Raw genomic sequence first — 18,459 nt, forward strand, 5'->3', positions numbered from 1 at the left:
TTGATGGGGGATGTCCTTCTGTATATGTGTTTCTCTTATTGGTTGATGAATAAAACACTGATTGGCCAGTAGGTGAAGGAAGATAGGCGGGGCTAGGAGATGAGAATTCTGGGGAAGGAAAGAGAGAAGGAGGCTGTGGAAAGGGTTGTCATGCTGCCAATGGAGTAACATGCCAGATTATGGGTAAACCACAGCCTGATGGCAATACATAGATAAATAGAAATGGCTCAATAATTAAGACATAGCTAGCCAGTAAAAAGCCCCAGCCACTGGCCAGCAATTTTATAATTAATATAGCATCCGTGTGCTTATTTGGGGCCGAAGCAGTTGTGGGACCAGCTGGGAAAGAAACTCCAGCTACAGTATTTGTTACTGTGAGTCAGGGTCTCTTGTTGCCTAGGTTAGTCTCCAACTCTGTAGCACGGCTGGCCATTAAACTTATGATCCTTCTGCATCCACCACCCAAATGCTAGGGTTACATATGTATGCCACCATGTTTTGTTCTGGCCATGGTGTGTCATACCTATAATCCCAGCCCTTGGGGCCGGGAGGAGGGAGGGCTGCTACATGTTTAAGGTCAACATGGGCTACATAGTGGTTTTCAGGACAGCCTGAGCTAGAGATTTTGTCTCAAAGTCTTATAACCTGCTCTTACACATTCACCTGGCATTTTACCTGCTGTAGGTATCCTTTGAGAAGTGATGTGAAAGGCTATATAGGTTGATCACATAAGGAGGAACCTTTTTTTTTTTTTCTGATCATTGCCTTATGTTAAACTGTTTGGATTGCATGGTGGCCATGAGAATGTACCTCTCACATCCCTTACTTTGAGAAGTGTGATTGGCTGCGAACCTCCAGTGCAGGCCCTGCTTTTTACCGGCTCCCCCCAAACAGTGGTATAGCAGCGACTGAACTGGCTCATCCTTGGGAGACATGGACTCCTCTGGCTTGATTTCCCAGTAGCTAAGTTAAACCCTGTTAGTAGAAGCCATGTGTGGGAGGGCGCCCATGCCTACCAGCCTAGGACTCATAAAGAAGGCAAGAGTGTCAGGAGTTCAAGGCTAGCCCCAGCTGCACAGAAAATTTAAGGCAACCTGTGTGCCCTGTCTTAAAAAGAAAAAAAAGTCAAACCAAGCAGAAAACCATCTTAAACCAGCTCCACAGGTGAGAGCTGCCTGCAGCTCACCCTTCACTCCTTGCTTCTCCTTCAGCAAGGACCGGACCTCCCCTGGGGTCAGATAACCCTGCTGTGCTCCCAGACCCTCCCCATTTTCCCTCACAGGCTCCCGCTTCCAATCTCTGACAAGGTTCTTATAGACACAGCCCCTTTGCCTTCTGTGCGCAGGTTTGTTTCCAGTGGAATTCCTGGTGCTGGTGCGAACATTAGTGTGCACAGCTTGCCCACTTTGTGACCAGGTTAGGGCAGGATACCAGGAAAGCCCCTGGCTAAGGGCATCCTCCTTCCAGAAGACTGACATCTGTTTCTGGGGTGGCTCTTGGGGCTTTTGGCACCGTTTCACTTTATAAGCACCTTGACTGACAGAAAGCCACGCCTCCTCTCTCCTGTGTTTGAGCAGCTTCGCATTTACTGGCTGTTTGATTTACTGTTTGACTTTTCTGTGTGCTTGTGCTTCTGAGGGCGTTTGAGCTTTTCTTTTCCTCTCCTCTGTCCTTTCCTCCCCCTCACATGCTTCTCTCCCCTCTCTCTTGCCTACTAGATCTTCTATTCCCTCACTTTTCCTCATGTATCTTTATTCTCTAGAATAAGAAATGACATCATTCAGAAGTCTTGTCTCGGGCCTGGACAGAGGCTCAGTAGTACAAGGGTACTTGTGACTCTTCCAGAGGACCTGAGTTTAGTTGCCAGCACCCATGCCACACAGCGTATGAACACCTGTAACTCCAGCTCCAAGGGACCCAGTGCCCTCCTTCTGGCCTCCGTGGGCACCAGCTTACATGTGGCACAAGCTCACAGTGGCACACGTATACATGGATACAAGTAAAATCTTTTTCTTGCTACCCACTGTGGTACACAACTCTTCTCCCAGCTACTCGGGAGTCTGAGGCAGGAAAACCACTTGAGCCTATACAGTAAAGGCCAAATTGGGCATCTTAATTTGACCTAGTTTTTGTTTGTTTGTTTGTTTGTTTTGCTTTCACCTTTTCCTCACAGCTTTGTATTCCTAACATTCTTTATAAAGTAGGCAAGCACATGTCTTTGCCCCCAGAAGCTCCCCCCGGAATAAATCAATCATATCTTTATCATTACTTGCTGCTTTGTGCCTCTGCCTCTGGATTGTGGGTACTGACAGCCTACACCATCACACCCAGCAGCACTTGACTTTAACAGTCATTATTGTGTTTTGTTTAGACCGCAAAACCGCACCGTGAAAGATGTTTGGGATATCTAGTCTCCCACAAAATGCCAAGGTCTGCTTATTTATCCTTCAGCCTCTTTCTAGGTTTTGGTTAATCATGACCCAAAGAAATTCTAGCTACTTGAGAGGTTTTTTTCTAGTTGGGTTCCAGTTAACTCCGGTTTATCACACTTACCATCTGTGGTTGGCTCTATCCAACATCACTGCCTCTAGAGAAGGCAAATATGAGTGAGATCCTCTTGCATAGTGCTGTGGCAGGTGGTCTTGATTTAGAATGAATTTCCCTCTAATCTCTCCTATCTCTCCTCTACACTTTTCTTGTTTCTTAGAATCTCTGGGGGAAAGTAGGCATCAAGACAAATGTCACCAAAGTAGTGGGCCACCTGCATCAGGCTTCAGGGCTTATATCAAAAGTATTGGTCCCGGTATGAAAGTCGCTGGGCTACTGAGGAACAGTGGGTGAAGGCACTTGCTATATAATGTACTGTCTTATACTTATTACTGATACAGGCCCTCAAAACAAACAGGAAATAATTGAGTGACAGCAGGTGTACTGATGTCTGTTCTCAGATGGATGAGCCTTAAAGCATGATGCCGGGATAGGAGCCAGACTGGAAGGGCCCACACACAGCATGGGATGCTGTCTACATGACAGTCTAGAATGGGCAAACCCATACAGCAAAGAGATCAGTGCTCACAAGGACTCGAGGAGAGGGGACTTGGAAGGGACTGCTAATGTGACTGGCAAGGAATTTCCTTTAGGAATAATAAGAATGGTTTGGGATTAGATGGTGGTTATGGTTGGTACAACTCTGCGAGGACACAGTGTTTCGCCAGTTCAGGACACAGTTATTTTCAGAGAAATGTGTCATCTAGTATGTTGTCCGGATATGGACACCATAGCGTATACTTGGAGAAACCCAGAGGAGTGGCTCAGTCACTAGGCTTAGCTCGACAGATGGGAAACATGAGGTACAGGATACTGCCAGCATAACAGAGCATATCATTTTGTTGTGTTTTGCATTAGCAAGTAGGAGGATACTCTAAGATAACGCTAAAAGGTGTATAGGGCTGGGAGTATAGCTCAGTGCTAGAGTGTTTCCCAGCTAAGTCTATCACTGAAAAAACAAAACAAAAAACGGTAAGTGTTGATGCATGTCTATCTTCCCAGGACTCTCAAGGCATAGGCAAGAGGATCACTTGCAAGTTCAAGGCCAGCCTGGTCTACATAGGGAATTCCAGGCCAGAGCCAGGGCTATATAAACCCACCACCACCACTAATGTAGTATAGGATAGGATAGTATTGTATTGTGTATATAGTATTGTCTTGTATAGTATAATCTCTCAGTTAACTTTTCTATTGCTGTAATAAAACACCGTAACCAGGACAACTTTTAGAAGAAAGCATTTAATTTGAGAACTCAGTTCTAGAGGGTTAGAGCCTATGACCATCGTGGCAGGAAGCATGGTAACAGGCAGGCAGACACAACACTGGCGTAGGAGCTGAGAGTTTAACATTTGGTCCACAAGGACAAGGCAGAGAGAAAAAGAGAACTAACTCAGAATGGTATGGCTACCCTCAGTGAACCTTCTCAACAGGCCACACCTTCTGATCCTTCCCAAATAGTTCCACAAACTAGGAAAGAAGCACTTAAACACATGAGCCCATGATGGCCATTCTCATTCAAACCACTATATATGTAGTATGGTACAGTATATAGTACAGTATTACATAGCATAGGTAGTGCAGTATAGTATAGTGTAGTGTATGGTACACTATGGTATTGCATAGTTTAGTACTGTTAGTATAATACAGTAGAGTGTAGTACAATACAGTATATTATATGGTATTGTATAGTATAGTATAGTATTGTATTGTGTAATATAGTATCATACAGCATGGTATAGTATAATGTAGTTTAGTACAGTATGGTATTGTATAGTATAGTATTGTTTAGCATAGTACAGTATAGTATAGTACACTGTAGAATAATATATTATTGTATAATAAAATATGGTATTGTGTGATAGTAATATAGTATGGAATTGTATAATATAGTATAAGAATATCCCTCAAAATCTGGGTTAGAAACTTGGAACAATGGAACTACCGGGCAGTGGGTAGAGCCCAGCAGAAAGCTAAGTCACTGAGGTCATCCCTTGAAGGAATTATTGGGACTCCATCCTCTCTTCGCCTTGCTTTCTAGATTCACCATGTACCGAACAGGTTTCCTCCACCACGTTTTTGCTATGGTGAGCAGTCCAAAATGACTGTGAACAAAACTCGGTGATACTGTGAGTCACGATAAGCCTGTCTTCCCTTTCCCATTCTACTTTCTTCCAAGAGACTGTGAGTGAGGTTATTCTGAGCCAAATATGAGTGGCCCCTAGCAGGAAACACGGAGTCAGGTTGCCCTGAGTCCCTCTTCAGCACGGAAGCAGTTACTAGAACTTCTGTCGTTGCCCAACAAAAGAAAGTCGCAGAGCTGCCTAGACGACCCAATGGCTATGATGTTTGCCGTCGAGCCCGATGACCTGAGTTCAGTCTTGGGGCCATTATGTTGGAAGGAGAGAACTAACTTATGTAAACTGTCCTCTGACGTAAATGTTATACCTAAACACCACACACACATAAATGAGTAAATGAATAAATGTAATTAAAAGAAAGTCCTAAGTCAAGGAGGCATTTGCCATCTGCATGGTTGGGGACTTTGGGTAGGCTGGTGTCTTGGTTTCTGTGAAAAGACACCATGACCAAGGCAAGCATTTAACCGCAGGGCTTGCTTACAGTTTCAGAGTCCATGATCACTTTAGTGGGCAGCATGGTGGCAGGCAGGAAGGCAGGCATGGTGCTAGGGCAGTGGCTGAGAGCTCATATCTGATCTGAAAGTTGCAGGCGAAGAGAATGAGACTGGACTTTAGAAACCTCAAAGTCCACCCTGGAGACACACCTCCTCCAGCAAAGCCACATGTCCTCATCCTTAAACAGTCCACCAACTGAGAACCAAACATGCAAATATATGAGCCTATAGCGGCCATTTCCATTCAAACCCCCACAGTCCCTTGCAGCAAAGTGGGAAAAACCCAGATAGAGGCTTCAGATGTTATCTGATGACATTTTTTTTTAAGATTTATTGATTTTATTTTATGAGTATGAGTGTTTTGCTGGCTTGCATGTATGTATGCCACATGCGTGTATGCAATGCCCACAGAGGTCAGAAATCCCCTAGAAATGGAGTTACAGATGGTGGGTTCTGGAAATTGAACTCAGGTCCTCTGCAAGAGCAGCAAGTACCCTTAACTGATGAGGAGCCATGTCTCCACTTCCCAGCTCTTGATGGTATTATTTTTAAATATTTTTATTTATTCTGACAATTTCATACATGTTTATAATGTATTTTGTTCCTATTCAGCCCATTACCTTCTCATGTCCCTTTCTAATGTCCTCTGAATGTCTTCCCAAGAAATCCCCCTCCTAATTCATATTGTGTGTGTGTATGTGTGTGCTTGTGTGTTTGTGTGTGTCTGTGTTGGTCTGTGTATGTATGTGTGTGTCTGTGTGTTTGTGTGTCTGTGTATGTCTGTGTCTGTGTATTTGTATGTGTGTGTCTCTGTGTTTGTGTGTCTGTGTATGTCTGTGTCTGTGTATTTGTATGTATGTGTCTCTGTGTCTATGTATTTGTGTGTCTCTGTGTCTGTGTATGTGTGTGTCTGTGTATTTGTGTGTGTCTCTGTGTATGTGTGTGTCTCTGTGTATCTGTGTGTATGTGTATTTGTGTATGTGTGTGTTTGTGTGTGTGTGTCTGTTTATTTGTGTGTGTCTCTGTATTTGTGTATGTGTCTGTGTATGTGTGTGTCTCTGTGTATATGTGTGTGTCTGTGTATGTGTACATGTGTATCTGTGTATATGTGTGTGTCTATTTGTGTCTGTATGTGTGTGTGTGCGTATGTGTACGTGTGTGTCTGTGTATTTGTGTGTGTGTGTACCTGTGTGTGTCTCTGTATATGTGACAGAAGTGGGGTGGGTGGAGAGACTGAGAGTTTAATTAGTGTTGCTTGTACGAACATGGGTGTGAAGTTATTTAGTGAAGCATCAACAACTTAGCCAATATCTACAGCACTGGTGAATAATGCTACCCCCCCCAAGCCATCAACCACCAGTGGGTCCCCAAGGGCTTCTTCCTTTTAAGTTGGCATCTCAGGTGTTTTGTCACAACAATGATGGGAAGTGAACATGTATAGTAATTCTACAGACCAGTAATGACGTTTATTTATATTGTTTACTGTGCCTAATTTTGTATGCTCTACATACTTTTTGGTTTAGATGTTGAAGACTGAGCATACACAGCTCTGCCACTGAGCTCTGCCCCAGTCTCTGTGCTGTACTTTTGTGTGATGGCAGTGCAGTAGGCTTGTTTGTTCCTGTGTCGGCACACACAGTAGGCTTGTTTGTTCCTGTGTCGGCACACACAGTAGGCTTGCTTACACCTGTGACAGCACGCACAGTAGGCTTGCTTACACCTGTAACAGCACACACAGTAGACTTGTTTACCCCTATGTCAGCACGTGCACCCATGAATGATGTGTTGTACTATAACATTATAGCAGTCAGTAGGAACATTGATGAACATAGTGACTGGAGTAGCATAGATGAGTGCCTAATTCTGAAGACTCAAGCACACTCAACACATTAACTATGTCAATTATAGTCCAATAAAGTTGTTCAGCCAGGTGGTGGTGGCGCACACCTTTAATCCCAGCACTCCGGAGGCAGAAGCAGGTGGATCTCTGTGAGTTCAAGGCCAGCCTGGTCTACACAGCGAGTGCCAGGACAGGCTCCAAAGCTATACAGAGAAACCCTGTCTCAAAAACAAGCAAACAAACAAATAATATTAAAGTTGTTTATGTGCATGCCACACACCTACCTAGACCACAACTCAGAATCTCCAGGTATCAATCAAGCCTAGGAATTTGGTTTGTGTTTAAACACTCCAATAGGACCACCTACATACTTTGGAAACAGTGACAGGAGCAGAGACTTAGTCAGACCCAGCACATGCCTATAATCCAGGACTCAGGAGTTCGTCAGGAAAATTGCAGCTTCCAGGCTAGCTGAGCTATACAGCATTAACCTCACTGAGAAACAGAGTAGAGCATCAGAATACGCGGGGCCTCACCACTGCACACAGGCTGAGCCACCACTGGTGTCCCCCACAAGGTTTGAGACACTCCATCTGAGGGAGCATTCCATAGCGTGGAATTATGTTTAGCATTAGGAGTGGTGGTATTGTGTGTAGATGGGGTGTGTGTGAATGCAGATGCTGCAGCATGTTTCCGGAAGTCAGAGGATGGCTTCCACCTTGTGTCTGAGGTGGGTCTCTCTTGGTTTTGCTCTGTGGCAAGCTCTATGCTGGCTGGCCCAGGGTCATCAGTGTGGATCTCCTGTCTCCACCTCCCATCTTGCTGTATGAGTGCTGGGATTACAGATGTGTGCTACCACATCTGGCTTTTACCTGAGCTCCCGGGATCAAACTCAGGTCTTAAGACTTGAGTGACAAGGGCTTTATCTGCTGAGCCATCTCATGTCTAGTCAAGCAGGAAATTAAAGAGGGATCAGACCTGTCATAAGGTGTCTTATTCCTGCAAAAACAGCTGTTTTTTTAATGTACCTATACATGATATGTATGCATGTATGTGGCAGTCAGAAGACAACTCCAGCTGTTAAATCTAGCCTTCTACCTCATTTGAGACAGGGTCTCTGGTTCACCACCATATATGCTAGGCTGGCTGGCCCACGGCTGTCTAGGGGTTCTCCTGTTTCTATTTCCCATCTCATCATAGGTGTGCTGGGATTCTAGGCATGCACCGCCACTTGGGCTTTACCTGGGTTCTGGGGATCTGAACTCAGGTTCTCTGAGCACTTTACCCCCTGAGCCATCTCCCCAGCACAACAATGCAATTTGAATCAGAAGCTGCTACGGAGTCCCCCAGCCCGGAGCTGACTCATCTCGAGAACTGTGGGCTTCCAGTGACGGGAGACAGGCTGAGGGACCTAGTCCCTCTGCGGGCTGATTCTAGTGGAGTAGGAAGTTGAAGACACTAGGGATAGGCAGTGGCCCTTAGAATCTCTGTGAGCTTATTGTCTGTCACCACTTAAATCTGGGACACTGTGTAGCCACTGAGACCTTAGCCTTCCTGCTCCTAGGCAAATGAGGACTGATTTCCAGCCATCTCGGCTGCCCTGCGTCATGACCTCCTTATTCAATGTACGGCCCTTTGGTCATGAGTACCAAGAAGGCCTCACATTTCCAGGCAGCATGGTCTACTTGGCACACATTATCAAAACAGTCCTCAGGTAGAGCGGGGACATCCTCATGACAGAGTCAGCAGGACATGGTTGACCCAAAGCTAGAACATAGAGATCAGTGACGAAAGCACCAGTTGGGAAGAAACGGCTCAAGCACAGCACCCACCTTACCCTGCTCTCCTCAACCAGCTCCTCTACTCCATAGAAATCGCTTTGGTTCTTGTCTCCTGGACTCAATCAGTAGTAGATAGATAATGTGTCAACCAAAGGCAGTGTTCCAAGAGCAGCGCTGACCCAAGAGTTTGCTGTGCTGGCAGGAATGTTCTGCATCTGTGTTGTTCAATGAAGAGAGGGTGGCCATCAAGCCATTTGGACTGTGTCAGTAAGACTGAAAACTGAGGAATGGAATTTAAAAAACAAAACATGTTTCAGAGGCTGGATGTGGAGTTCAGTGACACACCATGATTTCAGCAGGTGGAAGACTCCAGCTCAACCCCAGCACAAAAACAGACTAAACCAAGGAGGTGGGGGTGGTGGCACACACCTTTAATCTGGGTTCCAGGCCAGCCTGGTCTCCAGACAGAGCAAATTCCAGGGTAGGCAGCCAGGGCTATAGATAAGAGTAGGACCTTGTCTCAAGACACAAAGCTAGGCATGGTGGTACACAGCTTCAATCCCAGTCCTCAGGAGGCAGGCGGATCTCTGTGAGTTTGAGACCAGCCTGGTCTACAAGAGCTAGTTCCAGGACAGCCTCCATAGCCACAGAGAAACCCTGTCTGGAAAAAACCAGAAAGAAAAGGAAAGAGAGAGAGAGAGAGAGAGAGAGAGAGAGAGAGAGAGAGAGAGAGAGAGAGAGAGAGAGAGAATGGCACAATCTCTCAAGTTAGTGCCTAAAAAGAAAAAAGAAAAGGGAATCCCCATCCACCTCCACTGAAAGGAGGTGTGAACAAGAGTTTGTGGACATTTTTGAAAACCATCACCAAGTTTGCCCATTGCAAAGAAGATGGGTTTAGCCATGCCAGTTTCTAATTTTCATATTTTCCTTGGGAATAACTGCAGCATTTTGATGATTTTCTGTTCCCCTCATCCCCCCCCCTCTCTCTCTGTGTGTGTGTGTGTGTGTGTGTGTGTGTGTTTTAAGATGCAGGCAGTTTCTCTGTGTAACAGCCCTGGCTGTCCTGGAACTCAGAGATCTGCCTGCCTCTGCTTCTCAAGTTCTGGGATTAATAGCATACTCCACCACTGACTAGCTACTGTTTATATATTTTTCATTCTCTAAGGAACATTTGTCTGCCTCACTGTTTCTCTGGCAAACCATTTCTTTCATGATGGCCTCATGTCTGCTTATTTTTCTCTTTGAAAGGACAGTTATATTTTGTCTTTACCTCCCAGTTTGGAATAGATTTTCTAATAACAAAGGTGACCTAAGACAATCTGAAGAAGTTATGGACTGCCACAAAAGGGGAGGATAGCCAAACACTGCCACTGAAGACAAGAATGTCTGGGATTCCGAATTCTGCGAGCCTACAGCCATATGCCACCCTGAGCCTGTTGGACCGCATGTGAGCATGGTGGGAAGTCAGAGCAAGAATGGGAAGTCTAGCTGGAAGGTGTGCTGCATACCTTTAATCTCAACACTGTGAGGCAGAGGCCAGTCTGGTCTACAGAGTGAGTTCCAGGACAGCCAGGGCTACACAGAGAAACCCTGTCTCAAACAACCACAAGGAAACAGGGGATGGGGAGACATGTCCTGCTTAACAGCTCAGAACCCTGACGACATCTCCCCTTCTGTGTGCTCTTCGGTTCATCACCTCTCTCTTCCCTGCACCTGTTTTACTAAAGAGACGATGAACGCACTGGATGACTCTAGATCCGTGGTTCTAGATGTGAGCACATATGGAAATGAATGCTCAGGCGGTGTTAGGACCAGGATTACGGGGCTGATAGTTTACCTTATGCACAAGTGCTGTCATGCTCAAGGCTCTGGGTTCCATCCCTGGCATTGCAACAAATAAAACTTAGTTGCTAGCCCCATGCTTAGACTATGCAGGCGAGCAGGTGGGGCCAAGGCTTTGTGTTTCCAGCATGACACTGGGTGCTGTTGCTGCTGAAATTTCCCAGACACTTTGAGACCTCCTCCATCCAGATGCCCACTAAGGACCTTATCAGCTTTCACCCAAACAGCAAACCTTGTGTCTTCTGTGAAGAAATCCCTAGTGAAGAGGTCTAACAGGAGAAGATGCTGGGAATGAAGTGAACACTGAGTGGCTGCCCTGTACCAGGACACTGAGCACCTCTGAGACCCAGTCTGTCCAGGGAAGGACTAAGGTTGGGTAGAATAATGAATTACAGGCTGGAATCTGGGTTATACTCCTAAGCAGCTGTGCAGCCCTGAGTAAGTGACTAAGGGACCGCGTGCCTCAGTTTTCTAGCCTACGTACAAAAAGGACATCTGATGCTGTTGGCACTATTTGTTCTTAGGTCTGCCCAGTGGAGGGAAATGGCAGTGACAGACCACTCACTATTTCCACAACATTCCCACTCAGCAACGCCGTCCAGTCTGGATCCCCACCCTCTGATTTCAACGCCATCACAAACTGCAAACTAGATTATGAGATCATGTCAATATAATTTATTAAATAGCCTCTGAGGGTTCCTCCAAGGAGTGTTAACAACTCAATATATAAATACCAATAAATAAATATAGCTGCCACTTCCAGCCCCCACAAGGGAGGAAGAATAAGGTTCCAGTGGACAAAATAAAGGCATCATAAATAACAAGGCTTCCATGATGGCACAATCCCTTTTGAGTTAATCCCTGCCGTGCAAGCCCAGCCCTCTAAGGACAGGTGCTGCTGAGAACACAAGGGCTCTTCCTTCCCTAGAGCGCTTCTCCATCAACCAATCAGCACACCCTGTCCTTAGCCTCCAGTTCTGCCATGCAGTCTGAGAACCGTTTCAAGACAGTCAGTGTAAAGATTTTGCGAGCATAGAAATCTTTAGGCCCAGATATGTTTGGTTTCGGTGGGTTGGAACACCTGATGTCGTCGAGCCGTTTTGTGACATTAGTGGTGTCTGCTCTGTTATCACTCAGCCTTTTGGCCATCTCCAGATACGCTTGGATGGTTGAGATGTTGGTTGATGCTTCGCAGCCCAGGGTGAAACACGGCAGCTGGAGGGACTCATCTGTTGGCACCCCAACCGCATCTTTTTTGTGCTGTAAAGAGGACAACGTTTGAAACACCATGAGGACGAGGTTTGTAAGAACCCCCAGAGATCTGGGCAGCTAGTATCCAGTGCCTTCCTCTGTATCTAGCACGACTCAGATCTTTTGTAATTGGCACAGCAACCCCGTGAGGCTCAGGCCATCACTAACCCGGGGTCTGCAGGAATCATCACTGCTTTATAACTGTCATACATGGCATACCCACCCAGGCTGGCCATGTTGATGTTTCCCTAAGGGTGCTCTTTGCTCCTGTCCCTCTGCCATCTGGCTGAAGCCACCCCAGCCTGCAGCAGGCTGCTCTCAGATGCTCAGAGGTGAGTGGTGAAAGGGGACTTATCTGAGTTCCCATGCAGCTCCTTCCTCTTCCTGCCTGGGTACAAATGCCACTGTCAGTACTTGCTGGTAGAGGGTGGTTTAGTCTGCCTCCTCTGTTAGTGCATTTACCCCCTCATAAATACCCCACCCCAACCTGTCTGGTTCTTTCCCTCCATGGCCGATTTCACATATGGAAAGAATAACTGTTCTGGAGAGCAAAATAAGGCATTTTAAAGAAGCAGATTGGAAAAGAAATCTCAAGGGCACTTACATAGTCTTCAAAAAGTTCCTTAGACTCGAGTTTCAGGAGTTTGAGTATAGTTTGTATCATAGTTGCTGTTGGCGCACCAAAGGATGGGCTGCAGATGGCCAGCCAGGTTCCTACGCAGCATAGCAGCACCAGGGCCGGCTTCGTTGGTCCTGGAGAGAGAGAAGGGTGCCATGAGGCTCATGGGTGAGATGCCTCTGCATGGCTCAGCACTGCCTGGTGTCCCTATCGCATGCCCCTAGTATGATCAGAGCCATGGAGCTGAAGCTATGGTGAGCTTCAGGGCCAGTGGTACCTGTGTGGAAGATCATAGTGATGGTGAGGGACTGAGGAAAACCTGCTCTGCTTGTGGCTTCTGGAGCTTGATGTGTTCGCCATGGCCACCAGGCAATATATAAAGGGCTGGCGTGAGGGAAATCAAAGACCCGCCCATGGCAAAACCATTGCTCAGCTTTTCTCCAGAAAACACTTTCAAAACGCTGCCAGCCACGGCTCGGGGAAAGCAGGGCTGGAAGGAAATGCTGAGGTTACCCTCAAGGCAGGCAGAGGCTTGAGTCATGACCATACATGCACGCGCGCACACACACAGACACAGACACATACACATACCACACAGGAAGGCACATGCATTTTGGGCATCTATTTCTTCTTGGAAAGTGCTTGTTGACTTAATGAGAGGAAATTTTGAAGCTCAGAGTTGAAGAGTACACCACTGAGGAAGAAGTGGCTTAGCGGGGGCTGAGGGTTGGTGCCCTGCAGGGAATTTCTGGGAGGCCACGTGGAGGCTTAGAGTCACCATGAAATCCACAGAGTGATCCGTCTGTGGGCATTCCTGACGCAATCTGTGCCGGTGAATGGGGATGGCTCCAAAGAGCACTGTGTAGGTGTGAGTACGAAGCTTCCGTGCCGGGATGCTTGGGGTTGTCCATGCATGCTCACCTGTGTCTTCATGACTTCTGGCTCCAGGACCAGAACCAGGACTCTCAAGAGTTACTTGGTGGTGGTGCCTTCCATTTCCCAGGTAATGGGAGTAAGTGGGGGTTAGTTGTTGGAAGAAAGTGAGGTGGCACACACCTGCAATCTTAGCGCTCAGGAGACTGAGAGACAAGAGGGTCACAAGTTCAAAACCAGTCTGAGCCATACAGAACATCACTGTCTGAAAAGTAAATTAACTTTTTAAGCTTTGAAGAAACATTTACTACTGAATTTCAAATAATACATGCAAAGTAGGTGAGACATTCTTTTTATCATCTTTAGAATCAAGATATCCTTTAACTATTTATTAAAAATTAAAGAGTTGTTCATGGTTTGGAGAGATGGCTCAGTGGTTAAGAGCACTGGCTGCTCTTCCAGAGGTCCTGATTGATCCCCAGCACCCACATGGTCACTCACAACCATCTGTAACTCAGTTTCAGGGGATCCAATGCCCTCTTCTGGCCTCTGTGGTTACCAGGCAGGCAAGCAGTACAGGGACACATGCCGGTAAAACACTCATACACACAAATTTAAATAAAGAATTATTCAGCCAGACATAGTGGCTCATGCTTGTAATCCCAGCATCAGGAGGCAGAAGAGGGAGACTTGATGCCAGTTTGGAGCCACCCTTTTGTCTACACAGCCTAGATAGGGCTGCAGAGTGAGACTGTGTCTCAAAGAAGAAGTTTATTGATTACTGGTGGACACTTCCATCACATGCCCAAAGCTCTACATTCAATACCCAGTGTTTCAAAACATATATTGAAATCTTTTTTTTTTTTTTGTTAAGATTTATTTTGAATGTGTCAGTGTCCATGGAGGCCAGAAGAAAACAACCATTCTCCTGGAGCTGGAGTTACTGGTGGTCATGAGCTGCCCAATATGGGTACTGAGAACCGAACTCAGGTCCTCTATGAAAGCAGTGACACTGGCCATCTCTCTAGCTTCCCATTTGCTCTTGTTTGTTTGCTTGTCTTTGAAGGTTCAGGGTCGTTTGGTGTTTTTTGTTTTGTTTTCATTTGCTGGTTTTTTTTTGTTTGTTTGTTTGTTTTGTTTTTTGGGTTTTTTTTTTTGTTTGTTTGTTTTGTTTTTCAGATAGAGTCTTTCTATGTAGCACTGGCTGTCCTGGAACTCATTACATAGACCAGGCTGGCCTCTGCCTCCCCAGTGCTGGGATTAAAAACGTGCACCACCAACACCTGGCTATTTGTCACTCTTAAAGACTATTTTTGACTGGATTCTGACTTAGAAGCAGCCCAGGAGTATTTTTCTTGCCTTTTTCCCCCTCACAGTAGCCAAGGTGAGAACACTCAGACTGACACCCACAATGCACCCTGAACAGACTTGTGCTGCTGTGCTCCTGTTCTCCTCAGTCCTTAACTAGAATGTTCCTAACCCACCAGGCGGTAATGGCTGCACCTGTCAGCCCAGCAGAGTCAGGCAGGAGCGGGTGTGTCTTTGAGTTCAAGGCCAGCATGGTCTACAGACCTACAGTTCTAGGACACCCAGGGCGACACAGAAAAACGCTGCCTTGGGGAAAAAGGAAGGAAGGAAGGAAGGAAGGAAGGAAGGAAGGAAAAAGAGGATGAGAGGGAGGAGGAGGCCTTTCACTCAACAGCCATGGGTTAAGACACCCTTCTTCATTAGAAAACCTTATTTGTCATTCCCACCACAGATTCGGACCACATAACCCCCCACCATTCACCAGAGCAGCAGCAGCTACTTCTGTGGCCATGTGCTTCTCATAGAAAGTACGAAGTTTGCATTCCTCATCCACTTTAGTGGGTTTCTGACAGCGGTGGCTGGGAAGGTGATACTTAGCTTCATCTTAACACAGCCCACTACCTAAGGGGTGCCATGACAGAGAGCTCCCAATCTATTTATTTATCTTTATGGTTTTCTGAAACAGGGTTTCTCTGTGTATCCCCGGTTGTTCTGAAACTCACTCTGTAGACCAGGCTGGCCTGGAGCTCAGAGGTCCCCCTGTTCCCCCCTCCCCTGCCTCCTGAGTGCTAGGATTAGAGGCCTGCATCACCACCACCTGGCCCCATTTTTTCTTATTTTGAGTGTCACCTGTGCCCTCTTCTAGGTCCTCAGGAATTGTGACAACAAGCTCAACAAAGCCCCTGTCCTTAAGCCTTTTAGGGGACAAGAGGCAGAATTAAAAAGCATTCACAAAGTCAGGCGGTGGTGGCCCACACCTTTAATCCCAGTACTCAGGAGGCAGAGGCAGGCAGATCTCTGTGAGTTCAAAGCCAGGCTAATCTACAGATCAAGTTCCAGGACAGCCAGATCTACACAGAGAACCTGTCTCAGAAAACAAAACAAAACAAAAGGTACTCACAAGTAGGAAAACACCCAGCAATAATAAAACTATGAATAACTACCTCATGATTGGCTAGAGAGTGATGTACAAAATACCTTAAGTCAAGGGATAAGACATTTAAACTGAGACCAGAAGCTAGGCATGATGGCTCACAAAAAGTTTGAAGCCAACCTGGATTATGTAGTGTTTCAGGTTTGCCTGGGCTGTGGTGTGTGATAATCTTAAAAAAAAAAAAAAAAAAAAAAAAAAAAAGCTGACTTAGCAGTTAATTGGTTGGTTGATTAAGACTGAGACCTGGAGGATAAGAACAGCTGTGGGGCGGGCGATCTGAGGACAGTGTTCCAGGCAGAGGATAGGCCACTGCCAAAGCAGGCATGGTGAAGAGGGAGAGAGACCGTGGTGGAAATGTGGGCAGAGGCCCGAAGGACCTTGGGGCCACGATAAAGAGCTTGGGTTTTCTTCAAAGTGCGATGAGACACCACCAGATAGCTTTAGATAGGGACATAGAGGACCTGGTGTGCTTCTGAAGAGAGAAAATGGGCTGCCGAGCTAAGAGAGGAGTGGTGATCCCAGATGGAGGCAGGGAGCTGAGGAGGCATCATTGCACACGTGTCCAGGTGAGAAGAAAGGACGGCCTGGACCGGAGCAGGGTAGGCGGAGGAGGCGGCGTCAGAATGAGTGCACTGATGGCGGAGATGAATCCAAGGGATGGACCAAGGATAACTTCCGGGTTTGGGAAGCAGCAGCGGGGCACATGGTTTGTGATGAGGAAAGAAAAGTCTGCAGAGAGGAAGTTGAGAGTTCTGCTAGGAAGAGTACACTGTGATACCATTGGTCATCTTTCTGTTACACTTAAGCCATGATGCTGGAATCCAGAACTCAGAAATGAGGTCAGGAGTGAGAGGTGCATAGTCCCCGGGATGTACAACAGGGCGCACCGCCAGGAGCGTGCATAGTCCCCGGGATGTACAACAGGGCGCACCGCCAGGAGCTCTCTGCCACTTTCAATTCCACCTTTGCTTCACTTCAGCGTCCTTTCCTGTTTTTCTCACCCATGCTTCTTTCAGTTTTTTGGAAGTTCCACTCTTACCCTAGACTGCCTTGGAACTTACCATGTAGCCAAGGCTAGCCTCAAAATCACAGAGATCCTCCTGCCAACTGGATCAGCCATGCTTCTCCCCATAGGGGTTAACCCTGGCTCTTTGCTTCATTTTCCAAACCCCAACTTAATCTAACCTTATGGTAAAGCCAGCAATAGGCAGGGCTGGACCGGCTGTTGTTTATGTTCACTGTTAGATTGCATGGCAAATGGGACCCTGGAATGGAGATCCGCTTTAGATGAGAGATTATCTGGCTACTTGAGTTGGTTTAGTGCAATCACGTGAGCCCTAAGGACTAGATGCAGTACCACAGTATAGGGCTTACCTACCTTTTCTGAGGTTCTATGGATCCATTCGAGAAGCCCACCAGACAACAAAACTGAAGGAAGGTGGGTATGATGGGACACACTTTAAAAAAAAAAATCTCAGAACTTGGGAGGTGGAGAGACAGGAGGATCAGGTCAAGGTCACCTTTGACTATATGTCAAGTGCCAAACCAGCCTGGGCTATATGAGACCTATCTCAAAAAACAAAACAAAACAAAAAAACCCCCACAAACCTATAAACTATAACAAATGGGCTGTGGCTCCGTTGGTGGAGAACTTGTTTAGCCTACATAGAGCCCCAGGTCCCGATCTCAGCACCATATAACCCATATAACCCGTATAAACTGGTGGTGGTGGTGCACGCAGTACTCAGGAGGTGAAGACAGGGGAATCAGAGAACCAAAGTCATCCTTTCTACTTACCAAGCTGGAGGCCAGCCTGTATGCCAGACAGACACAGCACCAAGTTAGGACAGAGGAGAAAGGCAGAAATGTCATTGAGGAGGAGTTAGATGCCATCGCTGACTTGAAGAGAGAGGAAGCTCTCTGGAATGTATGAGAGCAAACAAATTTAACTTAAAGGTGTGAGCTTGGTACAAGAACTTGAGCCCTAGGTGGGAACAGGAGTCCCAGCCTGTAGCTTCCTCTTTTCCTCTTAGGTCTGTAAGAGAAAGATTGAAAGATCTACCTACGGAGTGCTGGACTTTCATTTGTTTGCTTTGTTTTTCAGATAAGGGTCTCACTTTGTAGCCCCAGCTAAGCTAAAACTCACTGTGTGGCCCAGGCTTTGAGCTTAGAATAATCCTCTTGCCTCATCCTCCTAAGAACTGAGATTGTTTTTACTATTTTACATAATAATGGGCTTTCATGTATGTATGTATATAATGTATTTTGGTCATATTCACACACACACACATACACACATGCATGCATGCATACATACATGCACACATTCTTGCTTCCTTTTGTCTCCCTCCTCTGCCCCCTGCCTCTCCCCAGCTAGTGTCCCCTTCTGTTTGCATGTCTTGTTTGAATGACCCAACAACTTTCATAGGGTTTCTAATAGGAACAGGGTAAAGTGTTGACAACAGCATGAGCCCTTACCAGTGGCTACGCCACTGAAGAAAGTGCATCAGTCATTGAACTTACATAAACCCTCAGGGAGGGATGGGGGCCATGAGTCCTCCCACCCTCCCTCCATGATGCTGAGTCAACAAGCCCAGCCTTGTGCAGATAAGT

The 18,459-nt window shown here is 46.4% G+C and overlaps 1 protein-coding gene across 1 annotated transcript; it reads right to left on the reverse strand.

Annotated features, from left to right (window-relative positions):
• Positions 1 to 11,590: 11,590 nt before the first annotated feature.
• On the reverse strand, positions 11,591 to 12,805 carry Il31 (interleukin 31). The gene is made up of 3 exons (XM_051176372.1): positions 12,790 to 12,805; positions 12,498 to 12,646; positions 11,591 to 11,902 (listed from the first exon to the last, which is right to left on the reverse strand). Exons 1-3 carry the CDS (start codon positions 12,803 to 12,805, stop codon positions 11,591 to 11,593), a joined length of 477 nt encoding a protein of 158 aa, XP_051032329.1.
• Between the last annotated feature and the right edge of the window lie 5,654 nt (positions 12,806 to 18,459).

Source organism: Phodopus roborovskii, unplaced genomic scaffold (assembly GCF_943737965.1).
Source record: "Phodopus roborovskii unplaced genomic scaffold, PHOROB, whole genome shotgun sequence".
Taxonomy (NCBI): Eukaryota; Metazoa; Chordata; class Mammalia; order Rodentia; family Cricetidae; genus Phodopus; species Phodopus roborovskii.

Excerpts from the sequence above, each read along its gene's own strand:
- Il31 (XM_051176372.1), bottom strand. Across the intron at positions 11,903-12,497 it reads AGGAACTTTTTGAAGACTAT|CACAAAAAAGATGCGGTTGG; the intron begins GTAAGTGCCCTT and ends TCCTCTTTACAG.